This window comes from Bactrocera dorsalis, chromosome 1, assembly GCF_023373825.1.
Source record: "Bactrocera dorsalis isolate Fly_Bdor chromosome 1, ASM2337382v1, whole genome shotgun sequence".
NCBI classification, from domain to species: domain Eukaryota; kingdom Metazoa; phylum Arthropoda; class Insecta; order Diptera; family Tephritidae; genus Bactrocera; species Bactrocera dorsalis.
Window position 1 is genome coordinate 78,644,131 of NC_064303.1, and position 21,104 is coordinate 78,665,234.

A 21,104-nucleotide genomic window follows, 5' to 3' on the forward strand; every position below is an offset into this window, starting at 1 on the left:
AAAAAAAATTCGTTGATAAATATTCCTATTTTCATTATTAGGCCAGAAATATATATAGTAGCCCTCGTAAGCAGCTGTTTTAGGTAACGAGCGAGACACTTTACGCCATGCCGATCCCGGGGATTCCCGAATAAGGCATCTCAATTTGGAGATTCGGCGATTGGGAAATCAACACAAACGGACGAAATGGATAGAGCAATTGAAGTCCTGCAACCTCTCCGCCGGTGTGAGTAAGCTTTGGTCTACTGTCAAGGTTTTGCCTAATCCGAAGAGACATGTTGAATGACTTGAAGGTCAATTCAATGGCCTTGCCACTTCGGATCCGAAAAAGTGCGCGAGCTACTTTAGCCGGTAATTCACACTACAACAAAGGGGAGTCCTATCGTCCGAGAAGTGCACAGTACCACCACAGCACTTAGCGTCATAAACACCCAAATAGTTCGTGGTCTTAATCAGAAACCACCCTATGAAAGAACGATCCTCGGAGCGTTGGACTTGTCAAACGCCTTTGAAACAGACAGTTACACAACGCTCCTGCAGGACATTGAACAAACTACGCTCCCTCTATGATTGAAGAGGTGGACCATGAACTATCTGAGCGGTCGTCAATCATCTGTACTGTTTCGAGAAGAGCAGCGTGATATCTTCTCCCCGCTATTGTTTAAATTCTAGATATCGAAACTCCCACAGCCGCCAGAGAGAGTTTCCATAACCTGGTGCGCTGATGATTGCACGATATTGACGTCGGGCAATGAAACCGATTGCATGTGTTCGAAGGTAAAGAGCTATCTCTCCGACCTTTTTCGCTTCTTCTCTGCACGGAAGCTGACACTCTCCCCACCAAATCCCCAGCGACCATATTCACGAACTGGACGAAAGAGTATAGAGCTCGATGGCCTCAAGATTCCGACTATCAATAAGCTAAAGATTTTAGGTGTAACATTTGATAGTTTACGCTCCTTCACTCCTCTTAAGAACGCGATTATCGCCAAGGTAAAGAGCCGCAACAAAATTTTGGGGACTTTGCCAGTTATGGCTCGATTGTGACTTGTAGACTTGAGATGACATGCCTTAAGATACTATTTGTGTAAAGTTTTTCATGATATACACATTGGTGAAAGTAGTGAAGTGAAATAATCAGATGGAATTTAAAATTTTGCTATATGGGAATTAGCCGTTGTTTTGATACAATAATGTTAACATTCTTACCGAAGTACTTAGGTTGGAATCAGTAAAGCAGATCCCAAGATATGCGTTTTCAGATAATTGTGGGCTGTGCCGTTTTAAGACTATTAAAAGCTTTTAGCCAAGAGATGGCTCCAGGCGTGGATCCACAGACTAACTCCAAAAGTTAAAAGTTTATTATTATTTAAGTTATTTCCGCAATAAGTGAAATATTTCGAATTGCAAGAACAAAATTATATAGTTTCGTGGTTATTATCTGATTTTATCGATTTTCGATATGAAGAGATGATAAAGAAACTTCTTGTCAGGATTTACCTTTAGCTGCTTGGTAGATTTCTTCATTAAACCAATTAAGGGAGGGAGTCAAGACCACCTTTAAAAAAATTTGAACTCGCTCTTAATTTTGAGCTTATGTTAGTTATCGTACTTTATATGTGTTCGTTTAACAGCACTTCGCGGGCGTGGTAAAGGATCGATGCAGCCCCTGCACCAGGTTTCATTAAGATATCTTAAGTTTTATTCAAGTTATCGCTTGGAAAGTTGGACGGAAGATCAGACGAATTTCAACTCGTCTCGAGATCCTTATCATTCGTATCATACATTTATACTCGACCTATATCGTATCTATATTGGATACTTTTGGGTGATACAAACAACCATTAGCTGCACAAAGCTATTATACTCTATGCATAATGTTGCGACTGTACTTATAAAAATTTTTAAATTTTGAAGTTCAAAATTCCACGGGTTTCTTATATGTATCACCTATAATAAATGCATGCATGTGTTAATTTTTTAACTAAAACAGAATTGCTCACTGAAAATCGAACTGTATCACATTGTTGGGTTATTTTATTGATTAAGTAACTTTTAAATAATTGTAACGTTTTTTCTTACAGATTTGAGTGGTTTACAGAATTGGGGCTCCGATGGTATGCTGTACCGGCGGTTTCGTCGATGCTCTTTGATGTGGGCGGTCTTCAGTTCACAGCGACTACATTCAGCGGTTGGTACATGTCAACGGAAATTGGTTGTCGGAATTTGTGTGATGTAAATCGTCGAAATATGTTAGAGGTGAATATTAAAGATATTATCTATTATATTTATAGGTTATTGTGTAAATGTTTGTATATTAGTAAGTCATCAGTTAGGACTGAAAATAAAAATTTAGAAGAAAGGCTATTACTATGTTCGGACCGACAATGAAAGCATATTTTCGTGGGAAAAACTAGTTTTCGACCTAAAACTTGTGTTTTCGTCCATGTAAAATATGTCAAACGAAAACACATTGAAAACCAGTTTTCGCTGAAAACTACTTGAAATCGTACACTCATTATAATCGGTGCTTGCTCTAGATCAGTGATTTTCAATCTGTGGGTCGCGACCCCTAAGGGGGTCGTGAACCCTTACTCGGGGGGTCGCCAGCTGAAAGAGAGGGGGTCGCCACAATTTTAATGAGAAAGATGTGCTTGTTTATTTTTCATTAGTTTATCAAATTGTGGTATTATTTTTGAAACATTAATAACACTGTGATAGCTTTTTTCAAAAAAAAAAAAAGACAAGACCAAATTCGACGGTTTCCCCCTATTTCGGGTCCTACGAATCGAACTGCATCATTACTTTTTTGAGTTACAATCATGGTTTCATACAAAAATTTTTGTTGAAGTTTTTCATCAAAGTGGCCCATTGTAAGAGAAAGGCACATTTTTCTTCGGTCTCTAACTTTTTTAATGTTGACTTTTTTGGTAAACTTTCTTTGGCAAAGCTTCTCAGAATAAGTCCGTCTTTAAGTTCTTAGACGACTGTAAGCCCCAAAATCAATGTTTCTTGTGTCCTTCTAGCCAATATATCAAAAAAACTGAAATTTATTCCATTTTTATACTCTCGTAACAAAGTTGCTAAAGAGAGTATTATAGTTTTGTTCACATAACGGTTGTTTGTAAGTCCTAAAACTAAAAGAGTTAGATATAGGGTTATATATACCAAAGTGATCAGGGTGACGAGTAGAGTTGAAATCCGGATGTCTGTCTGTCCGTCCGTCCGTCTGTCCGTCCGTCCGTGCAAGCTGTAACTTGAGTAAAAATTGAGATATCATGATGAAACTTGGTACACGTATTTCTTGGCTCCATAAGAAGGTTAAGTTCGAAGATGGGCAAAATCGGTCCACTGCCACGCCCACAAAATGGCGGAAACCGAAAACCTATAAAAAGTCATAACTAAGCCATAAATAAAGATATTAAAATGAAATTCGGCACAAAGGATCACATTAAGGAGTGGCATATTTGGACGTAATTTTTTTGGAAAAGTGGGCGTGGCCCCGCCCCCTACTAAGTTTTTTGTACATATCTCGGAAACTACCATAGCCATGTCAACCAAACTCTATGGAGTCGTTTCTTTAAGGTATTTACAAATATATTTAAAAAAAGGAAGAAATAGGATAATAAACACGCCCACCACCCATACAAAGGTTATGTTGAAAATCACTAAAAGTGCGTTAACCGACTAACAAAAAACGTCAGAAACACAAAATTTTACAGAAGAAATAGCAGAAGGAAGCTGCACCCAGGCTTTTTTTAAAAATTGAAAATGGGCGTGGCGTCGCCCACTTATGGACCAAAAACCATATCTCAGGAACTACTCGACAGATTTCAATGAAATTCGGTATATAATAGTCTCTTAACATATATATGACATATACGAAATATGGGGGAAATCGGTTCACAACCACGCTTTTTTCCAATATAACGCTATTTTGAATTCCATCTGATGCCTTCTCTGTATAATACAATATATGTATACAATAGGAACCAAAATAAAAAAAATATGTAAATGACGGATAATGAAATCTCAATTATCACTTTATCATGCGAGAGTATAAAATGTTCGGTGACACCCGAACTTAGCCCTTCCTTACTTGTTTTTAATGTTTTTTCCCTCACGTTTCGTCAATATTTTAATTTACCCTTTGTTACTTATATTGTGTACAAATCAGCAAGCAACGAGTCAAGCTTTTTGTTGCTGTACCAATGCTCAAAGGGGGCGGCGACTTGGTGAAATCTTTCTCCATGCTCATTGGATTCAGTAGGAACTTGCTGCTCAAAATGGTCCTTGTGATGGTGAAGGAAATGAATTTTTAAGGACATATTCACACCTATTTCTTCAAAAGCGCCCACCATGTCATCCACATATTTTTTCCAATCTTCACACCGGTGCACTCCTAAGCAATGGTTTATAACGGTCATAACGGAGTTCCAGGCAATTTTTTCATTTGGCCTTAGAAGTTCTCCAAATTTTGCGTTCTTCATAAGTTTTCTTATATCGGGGCCATTGAGTACACCTGAAAATAATGTATGAACATAACATTCATTCTATTAAAAGACTTAAAATACCTTCTTTTATTTTCGCAACACTTAGTCTTGGAAATATTTCTGTCAAACATTTAAAAGCTTCGGCATCTCGATTTATTGCTTTTATGAAATTTTTGACAATTCCCAATTTTATGTGCAGTGGTGATAGCAAAATGTTATTAGCTGGTATCAGCGGAATATGGATAACATTTGCCACATTTAAATGAAATTCTGTGCGAAGCTTCCAATCAAGCATTCTATATTGGTTTCCGCGGTACCTTGTGTCCCAATGACAAATGAAGCACATATTTTTTGTGTATCCTGTCTGCAAACCAGTAAGCAAGGCGATAACTTTTAAATCCGCACATATCTTCCATTGATGCTACTGATACTGAACTCTGTCCAAAATTAATTTCATTGCTTCGTATGTTTCCTTTGTGTTGGAGCTTATGGCGATTGGAACCGGTTTTTTGTGTTATCCACATACATCAATACTGCTTTAAAACTATTTTTCGACGAGTCAATAAATAAGCGCCATTGCTCTGGTTTGTACTCACAGTTCATGTATTGTATAAGACCAGGAATATTTTTACAATACGAAAAAGTTTTGTCGCCATTAACCTCAAAGAAATTTAAAAGCTCCTCCTGTCTTTTGCGGTATCCATACACCTTCACATCTTTAGACAATATATTTACCGAACGAAGATGATGTGCTAGGCAAATCGCTTGTCTTTGCGATAATTTCAGCTGTCGTACCATCGTTTTCAAACGGGCTTGGGAAATCTCCAAGTGACGACATGGGCTTTCAACTTCGGTTCGGTTATACATTCTGAGTAGATCTGTAGGCTCGGTGGAAAATGTTGGCGAAATATATCTGTCAGTTGGACTTGGACATCTTGGTATCGGAACCTTTTCTGAGTGAGGTACTGGTAGCTGTGCAGATTGAACACTTTTGTAAACTGTGTTTTTTTTTGTTGAGTCTTGCAAATTTGTTCTTGCACGCGTAGCAGTTACCAGTATGATGCCCTTGTGGATCTATCCAAATCGTTGGGATGCCGAACGCCATTTTTAGGCACAGTCTTTTTGACCAGTTATGCAGGTTGTTGTTGCATTGCGTGCAAATGGTATTTGGCACCCAATCTACGTCTCTTATAACGGGCAAATCGAAATATTCCTCGTAGATGCCGGCAGTTCCCGAAGATATTTTGCGTATACTCCGAGGGCTTGTAAATTTTCCACATACGTAGCGGAACAACGATAGGCCAATTGGACACTTATTCATTTTAATTTATTTTCTTAATATACAAGGCACTAAAACAATGTTCTTTCCGCGAAGTCAAAGTCAAATTAACTACTGCAATCTATGCTTAAATTTTGACTTTAGGCAAGTATTTAACGTTTCTTCAAACTTTACTTGTTGTTATTTATTATCAGTGCAGTGGTTAAAAGCTTGACTCGTTGCTTGCTGATTTGTGTTGGACATTGATAGATGAGTCTTGTTAAATGTAATTTAAATATTGTGTACAAATTTATGATACTTATTGATAACACTTATAAGATACAAAAAAAAAATAAAACAGCACACAAACATAGTTAGTGTAGCTTTTTTAAAAAATACAAATTTTGTTAAGAGTTTTTCTAACGGTTAGTTTGCTCAGAACGTTGTCTTTGCTTAAGTTTCTTACTATTACAAGATGTCACTTAATGTATAAGTATCAAAGGGAAAAAACATTAAAAAAAATGAATTAAATTTCAGTTTTTTCGACATATTGGCTATAAAGACCCAAAAAACATCGATTTTGGGGTTTACAGTCATCTAAGAACTTAAAACGGACTTATTCTGAGAAGCTTTGCCAAAGAAAGTTTACCAAAAAAGTCAACATTAAAAAAGTTAGAGACAGAAGAAAATGTGCCTTTCTCTTACAATGGGCCACTTTGATGAAAAACTTCAAAAAAAATTTTTGTATGAAACCATGATTGTAACTCAAAAAAGTAATGATGCAGTTCGATTCGTAGGATCCGAAATAGGGGGAAACCGTCGAATTTGGTCTTGTCTTTTTTTTGACTATCACAGTGTAAGTAAATCATTTTCTAATTGCAGTCTATTTCTCTTTTTAGTTTTTGTCTACCATTGAAGAAAATGTCAGTTCACACAAGTATGAAGTGGCGAATGGCACTAATAATTTAAGACTTTCCCTTGCCAGCTCTGGATATTCGTGTTTTCTTTTCATCCAAAATACGTCGACACTTTGCGAATAAAATTCCATTTTAAGCATGCCATTAGCAGCTAATTCTAGAAGACATTCTTTCATTTCGTGTTGACATCAGCCAGATCTATTGATTTGTTCAAAAAAAGGGTTTAAGATCCGTCTACGCCCATTGTCAGCTTCAGAGTGCAAGTCTGGAAAGTATGTCAAAAGTTTCTCTTGTAAATTATGCAAGCTTTGTATTATGCAAGGGATATGAGCCGATACTGCAAAACTTTGGGCTGATGCATTATCTTCAACAATCTTCTGAACACACGGAAAAGACTCAAACATTTTGTTTTGCAGAGAGGTCGACCACAAACGAAGTTTTGCATGAAATGCTTTTACTTTATCTTTAGCTGTTAAAATATTTTCTTCTCTTCCTTGAAGGTTCTTGTTCAAATTGTTAAGGTGGCTAAAACTATTTGCCAAAAATGCTAATTTCAAGAGCCAAATAGGGTCAGAAAAACGGTAAGCATATTCTGATTTTGCATTTTGTAAGAACATTAACAATTCAGCTCTCAGTTCCAGAACTCTTGTCAATACCTTTCCTTTGGATAGCCACCTGACCTCTGTGTGATAAAGGAGATTTTGATGAAACGAGCCCATATCTTCACAAACGATTCTGAATAGCCGGGTTTGCAAAGCTTTACCTTTGATAAAATTCACAATTTTTATTACCTCCTTGAGCACGTCATTTAAATCAGAAGGTACTACCTTAGCAGCTAGAGCTTGTCGATGAAGAAAACAGTGTGTCCAGGATATGTTTGGTATTATCGATTTTAATTTTGAAATGAGTCCGCTATTTTTGCCAGTCATAGCTTTAGCGCCATCGCTACAAATAGTGATACATTTTTTCCAATCAATATCGTAGTCGCAAGTGCTTTCTAAAAACATATCGTACTAACACTGGCCAGTAGTGTTTGCAGGAAGTGCTTGCAAAATAAGATTTCTTCCGTAATACTGTCATCTGCCTCAAAACGCACAAACACTACAAACTGTGCACAGTCGGAAACATCTGTAGATTCATCGAACTGCAAAGCAAAATGTTGGCTATTCTTTAATTTATCGACTACTTGAATATCCTTGGCTATATCGTTTATTCTGCGTGAAATAGTATTGTCAGAAAGTGGTATTTTTCTTAATTTGTTTGCCTCCTGCTTACTGACCATAATTTCAACCATATCGAGTGCCACTGGCAAAATAAGATTTTCGGCTATTGTATGTGGTTAGTCGATATGCGACTATGTAGCTAGCTAATAATGTTGACTCGTTCACACTGGATGCCTGAAAATAAACCAAACAATATACAAGTGAACAGTCAATAAAAATTAAGGACGCGGAATCTTTGCACACCGAAATTAAGTATAATCAAAAGTTGTATGCAAATAACAAAGAAATAAACACCAATGAAAAAAGGGTGGGGCGCTTTTTAAGAGCTGATTTATAGTGCACCCCGCGCTTTTTTCATTATTTTCTTACTTACCTGAATTATAGTATTTTCCTGCTGACTAAGAGCTTTCAACTTTCGTTCAAAGAAATCCAACGGCTTATCAGCTTCTTTTTGATGCTTGGTTGTGAGATGTCGCATAAGCTTTGACGGTTTCATACTCTCACGTGATAAAACATCGCTGCAAATTACACATTGAGGTTTATTATTTATGACTGTGAACCCGTATTTCAAATAACTGTCATCGTAATGTCTATTTTTTTCGGATTCGATTCACCACCACCGCTATTGATACTCGTACCAGATGTTGAAGGCTGCGATCTTTTGAGAAATTTATCCATTTAATTCGCGCAGAGCAATCGAAAAAACAAAAAAATGACGTCTGAACTCATCGGCGACTACGCTTAACTGAGTGATGAGAGTTGAAATAAAAGAACATTGCGGGTGGCGCGCGAGTTACCTTCTCTACCCTATTTGTACAGATGCTGAGAGTTTAAGAGAAGAGAAGAGAAAATCACTAAGCATCTATTTTTTTTAGAAAGAATCGCGAAGCGGCTATTTTTCTAATTCATTCGAGTGTGAACTTTGATCCGAAACAGAAGCAACAGCACTGCATTTCTAGATTTTATTAGAATAAAGGAAGAGGCACCTACACAAAACTGGTAACTCGCGCAGGGCGCTTTCTGTTACCGCATCGACAATCATGCCGTGCGGTCTGGCAACGTCGCCGTCGCCGACGCAGTATGACCCGCGCGAATAAGAGATCAATTTTCCAAAACAGGGAAAACTTATTACCTTTTTTAAAATTAAATTATTTCTTTGACTTATTATGACACAAGGGGGTCGCCAGAATATTTCAACCTGTAAAGGGGTCGCGAAATCAAAAAGATTGAAAAACACTGCTCTAGATTAATCGATATTATTGGAAGACATATTTTGCCGGCCCTAAATTGTCACTTGATATATGTTTACATTCCATATTCAAGTTACAGTTGAAACCTATGCTCACCTTTGTACAACATAAATTAATCGGCGTCCCAAGGTCCTTTATCAAATCTAATACGTTTAAATGTTGTTTTTTTAACTCCGCTATCTTTTTTGCAAGGGAAAGATGCTGGATAGTAAGAGTTTCTAACATTTCTCTTGAAGAATTGTTGTTGCGGTTGGTATTTATCTGGCACCCCCTAATTTGGTGTTTTATGCTTAATTTTAGAAAAATATAAAAGTTTTAGAAGGAAAATTATTATGGGTTACCATCACTTATATATATGTTACTTTCAGTTAATTTTGACGAAAGTTTGAAGATCTTATATAAGGTATATCTTCTAAATCTTCTTCTTAATTGGCGTAGACACCGCTTACGCGATTATAGCCGAAGTTTTCATTGGGTGTTTTTTTTTACGTGGCTGGTCCCAAACCTAGCGCACAACCCTATGTAGGGGATGTTTCACCTTCTCACTTTAGCTCGCCTTAAAACGGATGTTCTTAGGCTACCCAGAGGATACTTGGCCAAAGACCGGAAGTCGTGAGCTGCTAGAGCCATATGTAAAAGAATCGTTTCTGGCCAGTCCCAAGTGAATGGCGATCAGAGAACTTTCCTCACTTGCGTGAACTTCTACACATGACCCCATCCTCCAATATACATAGGTATATAGGCGATGGTATTGGACCGATTTTATATATTTGGTGCTAATACTACATACAATTAAAAGGCCAAGGTGTCATCAAGGTTCCTCACATTCAATCGTCAATCTATATGATCAACCGGGTATTCAAAAATCATGATATTTGTTACATGGGGTATAGGTAAAGTTTTCATATTATGTACATTATAGGCACAAAGTTACATTGTTAGAAATAAAACACTTTCACTTATTTTCATCGAGATAACTAACATGTTGGCCGATGCATGTGGTGTGAAAATATTTAGAAATTTAAATTTAGCTTCTAGGCAGGGGAGGGTTTTATAGAAGCAGGTGTTAAAATTGGGCAACAGCCCAACCAAACATAGTATGATATAGTCTTGACTACGTTATAATGTGAATATGTTCGAAATCAGACAAAAGTCACGCCGCTTTTCAGGAACCCAGACGCTAAATACATATGTGGACTTCAATGCAGCTGTTTCTTTGATAATATCATACGCTTGTGTAAAAAATGGGTTGAATCCGATCAGTACTTCGCCTAGCCCTATATATGTATATTGGTTGTCAAAAGGTCTTGCGGTATTTTTATTGAATTTTTTTTTATTGAAATTAAAATGAATTTTTGATGACTCATGCCCAGCTCTTGACCGATGCTACGGCTGCTACTATACCGGTCTCTTTCCACCAATTCAGCGATTTTATCGCAATTTTCGACGACAGGCCTTCCGGAGCGCGGCGCGTCTTTGACCACCTCCACACCAGAACGAAAACGTTGAAACCATCGTTGTGCGGTGGAAATGGAAACTGTATCGGGTCCATAAACTGCACAAATTTTATTGGCGGCTTGAGATGCATTTTTGCCTTTATCGTAGTACTACTGTAAAATATGCCGTATTTTCTCTTTATTTTGCTCCATGTTTGCGACGCTATAACTCACGAACAACTTAAAAGAAACGACAATCAATCAAACACGTGTTAGCGCGTGAAATGAACTTTCCAAAAAGGTATAGCATGACCCGATGCGACGAATAAAACTAGAACTAAACGCTTTCAGCGCCAACTAGCGAAAATACCGCAAGACTTTTTTTTATATATTATTTTTTTATATATATTTTTTAATATAATATAACTGTTTAAATGTATACCCACTAGGTGGGTAATTTACTCACCTCCACTTTATTAACAAAGAATACAAGTGTACTTTAAATTTAAAATGATTTTAATTTATTAAGTAATTATATCTGTTTATCATTAAATATGGAAAGTATAATAAAAATGTATAATATAAATAAAAGCACTAGATGATCAACGAGACGGTGTCAGATCAGATAGAGATGATCTATTTGCGAATGTGTCCCGATGGTTGCTATGGTATCGATGATGTGATGTAGCGCTCTGGATTGCTGACCACTTCAATTAACACGTACAGGATCGGTGAACTTTGCGCGAATAGTGCAAAAGTGTGCGCGAAGTGTACTAGTTTATGACCAAAAATTGTTCATATCAACCAAAAACTTTTCAGGCCCCAGGATCCCTATTCATACTGTGAACTTTTTATCGAAAATATCGACCAATCTGTGAGATGTAATATAGAAATTTGGAAATAATACTTTTCCGATAACAATACGAGTATGCCTTTAAGTCAAAAATAGATTTTTACTGTTACTAATATGAAGCAATGCCAAAAATATATACAATCGGGTCAATACTACCTCTATCTCCCATGTACCTAATATAAGATTTTTAAACTTTCGGTTGGCATTACATTGTATATATCGGTTAATAATCACCTTCGTATATTAAATTAGCCTCTTCGATCATTAGTTTTGAAAACTATTTTGTGTTTTACGGCTATTTTAAAAGTGTAAACATATTTTCCTTGTTAAATCCATTAATTAACTACCACTTATGTTAAGTTTATTATAATAAATCATTTTTAATTTCACTTTTTTATTCACAAAAGTATTGGCATACCCGGTTTATTAATTAAATATTATTCAATCTATCTACTCTTTTTCCAAAAATTCAACACTTTTCGTTTTATTTATTATCAGTTATTCAAATTGTGAATCATTTTAGCCTTGTTAAACTCATTTTTGTGTTCATTAACGTGAAAAATTATAAAAATGTCCTTAAAGCAAGAAACCCGTATATCTGAAGGAAAACTTATTTTAAATTTGCACAACCAAGCCAAGTTTTAACCCGAAAGAGGTGAAATGGTGGACAGGAGCCGGTTCACAATTCGCAATATCATAACGCGGTTTAAAGGAGCATCATATTTAAAAAGTACTGAGCGTACTGGTCAAAAGCCGCACATTGTTCGAAAAGTCACAATAGATCCGAAATATCATCTACGCAGAGAAAAATTAATTTGGAAAGGATATTCATGCTATGGCCGTTAGAAGAGTACTATTTGCGGCTGGCTATAATTCGCGTGTTGCCCGAAAAAAACTGCGCAAACGAGTATATCAAAAAACCAAATACATTCTGGGACCAAGTACTCTTCTCAGATGAGTGTAAGTACAATATCTTTCGGAGCGATGGTTGTACTTCGGTGTGGAGAAAGCTCAACACTGAATTTTAAAAACAAAATCTTGCTCCAGTGAAATCCGGCTGTGGTGGTGTGGAGATGCAAGGCTGCTACAGGTGTGGATGAGCTAGTATGCATAGGTGATATTATGGACAAAATGGTTTATTTAAATATTTTGAAGAAAAATTTGAAAAAAGTGCCCAATAACTTAATTTACCAATTTCAGTCACATTTCGGCAAGCCAATGACCCGAAGCATTCGGACCATTTGATAAGAACGTAGTTAACGCCAGACCTCAACCCACTTGAGCATTTGTGGGAAAATGTGTTTACACTAAGTAACCTATTAGTCTGCTTTTCAAATAACCGTAAATTGCCATATGATTGCTGTGCCAAAACTTATGTGTGGCACTGTACATATATATATGTATGTATACAAATAATCATGCTGACGTGCCGAGTTAAAGTCCTTTAGTTAGTATACTTGTTCCTCGGTACGTTGTTGGTATTGCAAATAGGTGGAATCGGTCATAACAATTACGCCTACTTTTGCAAACAAAAAATGTGTAAGCTCCAACTGATTTTTTGACTTTATAGTACAAAAAGCAAACATCAATTAAGTTATTAGACTTCAGATTTCTTAAAAGATAGCTGGCAAAAAATGGTTGTGTACTACTAAGAATTTACTGCTCTGCCTTGTTCAAGTGGTAAAGGTACGACTTGTCCAGGTTTTCCAAACGGGTAACCATGTGCTTGGAGGTACTATGGGTGTGAACAGCTTTTGTTGGATTCGACTCATTTTGAAACACTCACACAGTCGACTGCTGTTTACTTTCGGGCTCATACGTATTAATCCACGATTCATAACTTGTCACCTTGTCATAGATAGACATGTTTCGAATCACAGTTATAGTACATTTCTATCATTTCCTTCTATCAATCGACTCGAACTTTTTTTGAACAATTCACAAATTGTGTGCTTATGAAAATTTTAAAATATTACATTAAAGGACCAACGTAAAAGAGTTAGAGTCAGCTTGAAAATCCGAAAGTACTTACCCGATTCCATAAATTTTTGGCATAATTCGTAATGCTAGGAAAAGATGCCATTGCACATATTAATTATCCATATTTGACAATTATTTATGGAAACAATTTATTTAATGTATGTGAGATGTTCACTGCTATGCTTTTACTATATTAGGTGCAAAATTTACGTTTCTGAGTATTTTACGTATTGAGTTATACCACTTTAAGTAGTTTTCAACATAACAATTATACCTATGGGGGAGTGCGTGTTTATCACCTGATTTAGCCGATTTGCACAGTAAATAAAGAAGTTTTTAAAATAATACCGCTTAGCAAATTTGGTTGAAATTGGTTAAGTAGTTTTTGAGATAAGGTTTAATGACTTTTTGAAGATGGAAATGTTCGGGGCAATGCTGAATGTGATACATTCTACCAAATAAAGGTTTTGTATCTTAAAATGGAGCTTACTTATTTCCCTTTTATATGTTTTAGCTTAAATAGATATCTTAATTTATACTCAAGTTATCGCCTGCACAGGTGGATAGACAAACCGACAGTCAATCGGATATTATCAATTTGCGCTACCAATTTACACTGTGCTAAATAATATTTCCCACCTTCGTTCATTATGGGGGGGGTAGGGTTTTTCACTTTCGAAAAATCGATTTTTTTCGATTCTTAGAGTTATCGTCTTATTAGTCTCCTGGCCTTTAACGCTCTAACTCTAACAGCTGAGGGCGGTCGGGATAAAAGTGCAGCTGATCGATTCATTTCAAACTTTGAACACATTTTTAACATATAAAATACCGCCCCCCAAAGTTTATTAAATAATTTTTTTTTATTAAGGGTGTTTTCCACCCACAAAATGGCGGAATTTTTAGTGGAAAATAACAGTTTACACTTTAGATGGAGGCTAAAAATTTTTGAATGCAAAAAAAAAAAATTATCAGAGAACGTTAGGGGGAAGACTTGATTATAGCTGAACTAATTTTAATTTTTCTTGATTTTTTAGTTTTGGATAATTTCCAGCCGAGTTATGGTGAAAAAATTACCTTACATTGTCAAAAGTGTGCTCTATAATGTACAAAAGGTCCGAATAAAATTACTCAATCCAGAAAATAAATTCACAAAATAAAGTATTTTTTACCTTGAAAACCATAAACCCCCTTTGTCCCTTCTAATTTTTTTTATATCGAATATTTCAAGTATCTTATACTTTGTTCTCATTTAACATGCAAATGTAATAAAAATGCTACGAATCGAAACTAATCAAATCACAATCACAATCTTCCCCCGTTTATACATTGTTTGTACATTTTATATTCCAGACCATTGCGTTGAAAATGAATTTGGATACCCGCACACCAACCTCATTGTGGAAAGACAAAGCTGTTGTTGAGGCAAATATAGCCGTGCTGCATTCCTATCAAAGTCACAATATCACAATAGTCGATCACCACACGGCTAGTGAAAGTTTCATGAAACATTTTGAGAATGAATCAAAATTGCGGTAAGTTTATTTGTGTATGTGTGTATGTAATCGTACATATATATACAAGTATACATATTATACAATTAGGTCAATTAATTGTTTGTAAAATGAAAATCAGGATACAAATTCAGTTAAAAAATAATAAATTGGAGTTATTACGTTTCACTCCTCACTGATTGAATCGGTTATAATAGTCGGACTCCTTTTAGCTAACCTTTTTTCGTTCACAAATTTTAAATGGGATTAATGCGATTCGTTGTATTATTTTATAGTTTTATTTCTTAATTTGCGGCTTGGATATGATCATTTATAGGCTTTCGATAAATGGCGTTTTGTAGGCGGCAGTACCGTCCACCCGATTTTAAACATTGCATGACGTTAGTACAATTAATAATATATGTAACATATTAATAATATGTGGTATTAACAGAAAAAGACAAAATAATCGATGATCCGTCCAAACTCCCATGTACTACATATAATGATTTTCTTTTTTTTCTTACATACATTATGCTAAATATGTCGGTCAGTGTGTGAGTTGTATAAAAATTCTTTGAAAATACGTTTTCAAGTATACCTGATCAATGTCCAACAGGTGCTACTTCGGACTGAGTAGGCAATTGAGAAGCAAAGTCCTCTCTCGACAGACAAAAACCAAACTCTATAAGTCTCCCATAATTCCCGTCCTGCTATATGGTGCAGAGGCTTGGACGATGTCAACAGCGGATGAGTCGACGTTGAAAGTTTTCGAGAGAAAAATTCTGCGAAAGATTTATGGTCCTTTGCGCGTTGGCCACGGCGAATATCGCATTCGATGGAACGATGAGATGTACGAGATATACGACGACATTGACATAGTTCAGCGAATTACAAGACAGCGGCTACGCTGGCTAGGTCATGTTGTCCGGATGGATGAAAACACTCCAGCTCTGAAAGTATTCGACGCAGTACCCGCCGGGGGAAGCAGAGGAAGAGGAAGACCTCCACTCCGTTGGAAGGACCAAGTGGAGAAGGACCTGGCTTCGCTTGGAATATCCAATTGGCGCCTCGTAGCGAAAAGAAGAAACGACTGGCGCGCGGTTGTTAACTCGGCTATAATCGCGTAAGCGGTGTCTACGCCAATTAAGAAGAAGAAGATGTATGTCCAAATTAATGCAATCAGCCCGACCCTTTCTCTGTCTCAATACCCCAAAAAGATTTCCGTTTTTCCACCTAATTAAATCCAAGTAAATTGAAATGTAATAATTTTATGAAACTAAACAAGTTTTCTTCAAAATTATGTGGTTTAGTGTTGAATTGGTATAATATAGTCTCATATCCCTAATAAAATGGATTCCGATCCTTTGTTTGAGGTTTTCCACATTAGCTCAATACATTAAATTTAGCGTATTCGGTCGAGTTAATACGTATATATCACATATACAAGTATATCATTTATTTGAAAACATTTTTAATATATTTTTAGCTGCCGCGAACTAAAATATAGCAATGAGCTAAGTATAATTATTTTTGCAACATATTTTAATATAATATTAAAGGAATTTTCCAGATTTGATTCTTGCACGCGAGTTCACTTTCCAATTGACTTAAAGTCGTTTTATGTTGGCCAATACATTTGACGACATTTCAATGATATGAAATGGATATGTATTCTGAAATTCATGATGCAGATTATATAAAAGTTGTGACTGTTCCGGAATGTGCAGCTTGAAAAAGCTTGATAGTCGAAAGCATGAAATTATGAAAGAATTATTCAAAATAGGCTGACAAACTTTAATATTCCAAGAGCAAATATGACTGAAAAGTTAGATTATAATCACAATTTTTTCGATAAATTTTCGAAAAAGTTAGATAATTGTGGAGAGAAACAAAGAGAGATCTGTTCCACTATCATCAAAAAGTGATAGTATAAAGTTTGATTGGATCGTTGGTAAAATACTGCTGATACCTTAAAAGTTATTTGTAACTAGAAAATTAAAGAGGACGAATTTAAGAAAGATGTTTAGCAAAGACATAGCATACGTTTTCGACCCTGATTTTCATGGCGATTTTTATTTCTCGGGTACCTCAATGAAAACTATCGATAACAACCTCTGTTTGCACCAAATTAGTCCTTTGAAAACATGTATAAGTCTTAGTCATGAGATTTTTATCATTCTTCTTTGGAGGAAACTTCGAAATCAGTTCGACTTAACTATGCATTAGTTTAGGTAGGTAAATAAACAAATTTCCGGGCCTACCCACCCAATTTCAACCAAATTCGATACATAACATTACTCTGACAGTGCTGTGTCATCCGAAATAGGACTAGAATCACGCCAGCTTTCCATATACATAAAATAATTTTAAATTTCAAGTAGTAGATTTTTCACTTTTCAGTATGCAAAATTAAATTTTATGAATACACCCTCTCCCTTCTAAACCCTGTCAAACTCAGACCAAACCTGTTTAAGTCACCAAATAATGAATATCTGGATCTAAGTGCGATATTTCCTTCAGCATATACAAGTGTGTATAGCCTCAAATGCGACAAATCTGCTTGTTAACGTAACCATCGAGGTGGAAATGGGCCTCGTCCGAAAAGATGATTCTTCGGTAAAATTGACCATCTTCGGTCAAACGATCTTCTGCCCAATCTGCGGACTGTTGAATAGTGAATAGCGACCCATTTCGTAAATTTTAGACTTTTTACTGAATATCTGTCACTTTCCGAATGGTATTTGACGTTTCCAATGTCGAAATATAGATAATTCAAATTTAAAACGTTAGATGGCCCACCCTTTACATTAGGTACCTGTACATAAAGATTTTCAAACATCGAGTTTACTCTATAGCACATATTACTTGTATCGACTAGTATGTAAGTTATTTTAATGACATTGAGAGAGCGTTCTTTTCTGATTTTGTGCTGCATGTACTGGAGATGGAAGAGAGTATTTCAATTTAGAGGCAATTAATAAAAAATCATAAGCAATTTTTTCTCTCCACCCTTTAACATTTGTTTACTTACATTTGAAGTGTACACAAGATAAATTTTCATTGAATAATGGGTCCTTGAAGAAGAGGGGGGGGAAAAGCCGAGTCCTCGCCGCCTTGATTTCTACCCTTGTGATGTTCTGGAAAATAAAACAATGATGGATTCTTGATAAGTACGAATGTCGCTATCTCATGAAGCTGCTAAACTGAAAAAAGGAAATCATGAAATGGCGGCAATTCAAAAATAAAGTAAAATTTTCATTATTTTTTAACTTTGTCGAAATTTTGAAAAACATTACAAATTTTCACTTTAATATTTATTTACTTCATGTGATAGAGAAAGATATATTAAAAAACATTTATGCCATATTTGAACTAAATCGGCTGATTAGAACTTGAGATAAAAACTGCATCGAAAAAAAGTAGTTTCGAGAAAAATGTGTTTAAAGCTTGTTCGGACCGACATTGAAAACATCATGTGTTTTCGATGCGTTTTTATTGAAATTCACATATTCATTTATTTGTTTTTGTTTTGAGCAACGCTAACGGTAATTTTTTGAATAGATACTATTACTATGAAAAATAACGTTTAATCCTACTAGGTATAATAGAGAACCTAGGGATGCCAATTAAAACGAGTTGGACAAAAGTTTGTATAGGTTTCTACTATCCATACGAGACCAACTAAAATTTGGGGTTTCCATTGGACTTAGAACAGCATCATATGGTGCACCACGCTGGTGGAGTTATTGTAACAATAGTCCTACGAAGCATGTGTGATGCAGTAAAACACGTATGTCAAGTAGGAGAATATATCTTTAGAAATTAGTTATTAATATTAGAAAATTAAAATTATATTATACAAGTATGGAGGGGCTAAGTTCGGGTGCATGAGGATGTGAGCTAACAACTCTCTTATGGAGTAAAATCAGCCAGATGTTCTGATATTAGCTATATGGGGCTAGATCAAGTTTTTGCAAAATTGTATCTATTTCGGCACAAATATACAGTATATAACCGTATAACACACTCTCGCATTTTCATTGAAAATCAAAAATCGTTATATGGTATTAGGTATATGAGGCTCAGGGAAGTATTGACCCGATTCAAGTCATTTGTGATACACAGAGTTACTCTTATCAAGAAGGGATTCTATCTGAATTTCAATTGTACAAGTATATTCTACAGATTGATCGATATTTTCGGATTTGGACAATGTTTGCTCACAAGGTGGCATACTCTAAAGGTACTATTAGTGCAAAGTTTTATCCCTTATATTCATCGTTTCTTGATGTGTATTCTTGAAAGTGAAAAAATCAGAAGTAATTTAAAATTGCCTTATATGGGAAGTAGGCGTGGTTGTAGTCCGATTTCGCCCATTTTCGTATTGTAACATAGGAATGTAAGAGGAATGGCAAATACAAAATTTAGTCAACCGGTCAGTCGGGTCCAGAGATATGCAATTTCTCCTAAAAGTGGATGGTACCACGCTCATCTTCTAACGTTTACCTCGGCTATATTTGTCCTGAGCGAAGTTGGTTATGGTAGTCTATGTGGTTAAGTATTTTGAATCAATTAGAAGGCGGAACCACGTCTATTTTTCCTGAGCCAGTTACAGTTCTTTATTTTCATTTGCGGTTAGTTATGACATTTTATAGATTTAGGCAGTGGATTACACCCATTTACGAATTCGTCCTTTCTTTTCTGCCATAGGACTTTTGTACCGAGTTTCATACCGATTTCTCAATTTTTATATACCTTATTTATATACATATGTATGTATATAACCCTGTATCTAACTCCACTATTTTTTGGTGATAGAAAGAACTGTTAGGTAAACAAAACTATTATACACTGTAGTAATACGCTCGCTCCTTGTTGTCAAGGATATCATTAATGATAATATCAATATTATATAATGGAATAGTTAAATTGGCAATCTACATTTTTTGCTGACTTTGTAAATCACTTAAGCAATAGTACATACATAAATCAGTATGATGTAAATAATACGAATAATACATTTGCTTCTTCTTATAGTATACTCGTATAACAGTGCAGAAGAAGAGCAGAAGGGGCGCGCCTTACGCCCCATATCTAATAATATCGTGAAATCGATTGATTTTGCAAAATGCAGAGGCCTCCGTTAGGACCATTTGCAGGACTAAAGGAATAATTATGCAAATTTTCGCATTTTCCAGAGCAACCCCAATTTTCGATGCTTTTCAAGCATAAATCGGTCGATACTGCTGCATCAGCAATCGTCGCTGGCTTGTTGGCATAGATCATAGACTTGACGTAGCCTCACAGAAAAGAGTCTAAAGGCGTCAAATCGAACGACCGAAGCAGTCATTTCGTGAGATAGCACGTTCACCAAACTTAGTTTTCAATAAATCGATTATTAGATTCGCTGTGTGGCTTGTGGCGACATGCTGTTGGAACAACATACTGTCCAAGTCCATATCATCCAATTCTAGCCAAAAATATTCCGTTATCTTTAAGCGGTAGCGATTCCCATTCACAGTAACGTGTCGGCCTTGATCATCATGGAAGAAGTACGGCTCAATGACGCCGACGGGCCATAAATAGCATCAAACCGTAATTTTTTTCGGGATGCAATGGTAACTCATGATGTACGCGAGGATTAATGCCTAACCATAACGCATATTTTGTATATCGACTAAGCTGTTCAAACAGAAATGTGTCTCATCGCTGAAGATGATTTTTCGATGAAAATCCAGATCATTTTCAAGTTTTTTGGGTTTTTAGCCCAATTCAGGAACGTACGACGATTCTGATGGTCAAGCGGCTTTAGTTCTTGCATCAAATGGCAAAATTCACCACAACGATGTCACAGAGATGCCTAACGCTTGAAAACGAGGTGGGAGAAACTAATTTGGGTATTTCTCAATGGAAATGCTAGCGCCAGCAATATTCTCGACACTACGGGCACTTCTTTGTCTGACTGGCACGGGAACACCTGCGCCTGTGGATTCAACTTTTTTCACTACACGCGCAATTGTTGATCTGACAGGACGATTATGTTCACCATAAATTGCATGTAGCATTCTTAAAGTTCAGTCCACTGACTCCAAATTTCGTTAGTAAATTTTAATAATTTCGACTGGTTGTTGGATCGTATATCTTTCCATGATGAAATGGTAAACCTTACCAAAAAAATGTCAAAAGAGCGGGAAAAAATAT

At 36.0% G+C, this 21,104-nt stretch overlaps 1 protein-coding gene across 6 annotated transcripts in view; it reads left to right on the forward strand.

Annotated features, from left to right (window-relative positions):
- Positions 1–21,104, forward strand: part of LOC105223466 (nitric oxide synthase) — a 296,079-nt gene that overhangs the window by 109,512 nt on the left and 165,463 nt on the right. For all 6 annotated transcript variants that reach the window (XM_049449814.1, XM_049449811.1, XM_049449819.1 and 3 more), the window contains exons 8-9: positions 2,085–2,259; positions 14,761–14,942. In XM_049449814.1, the coding sequence (XP_049305771.1) occupies positions 2,085–2,259; positions 14,761–14,942 (357 nt within the window). The remainder of the gene's footprint in view (positions 1–2,084; positions 2,260–14,760; positions 14,943–21,104) is intronic.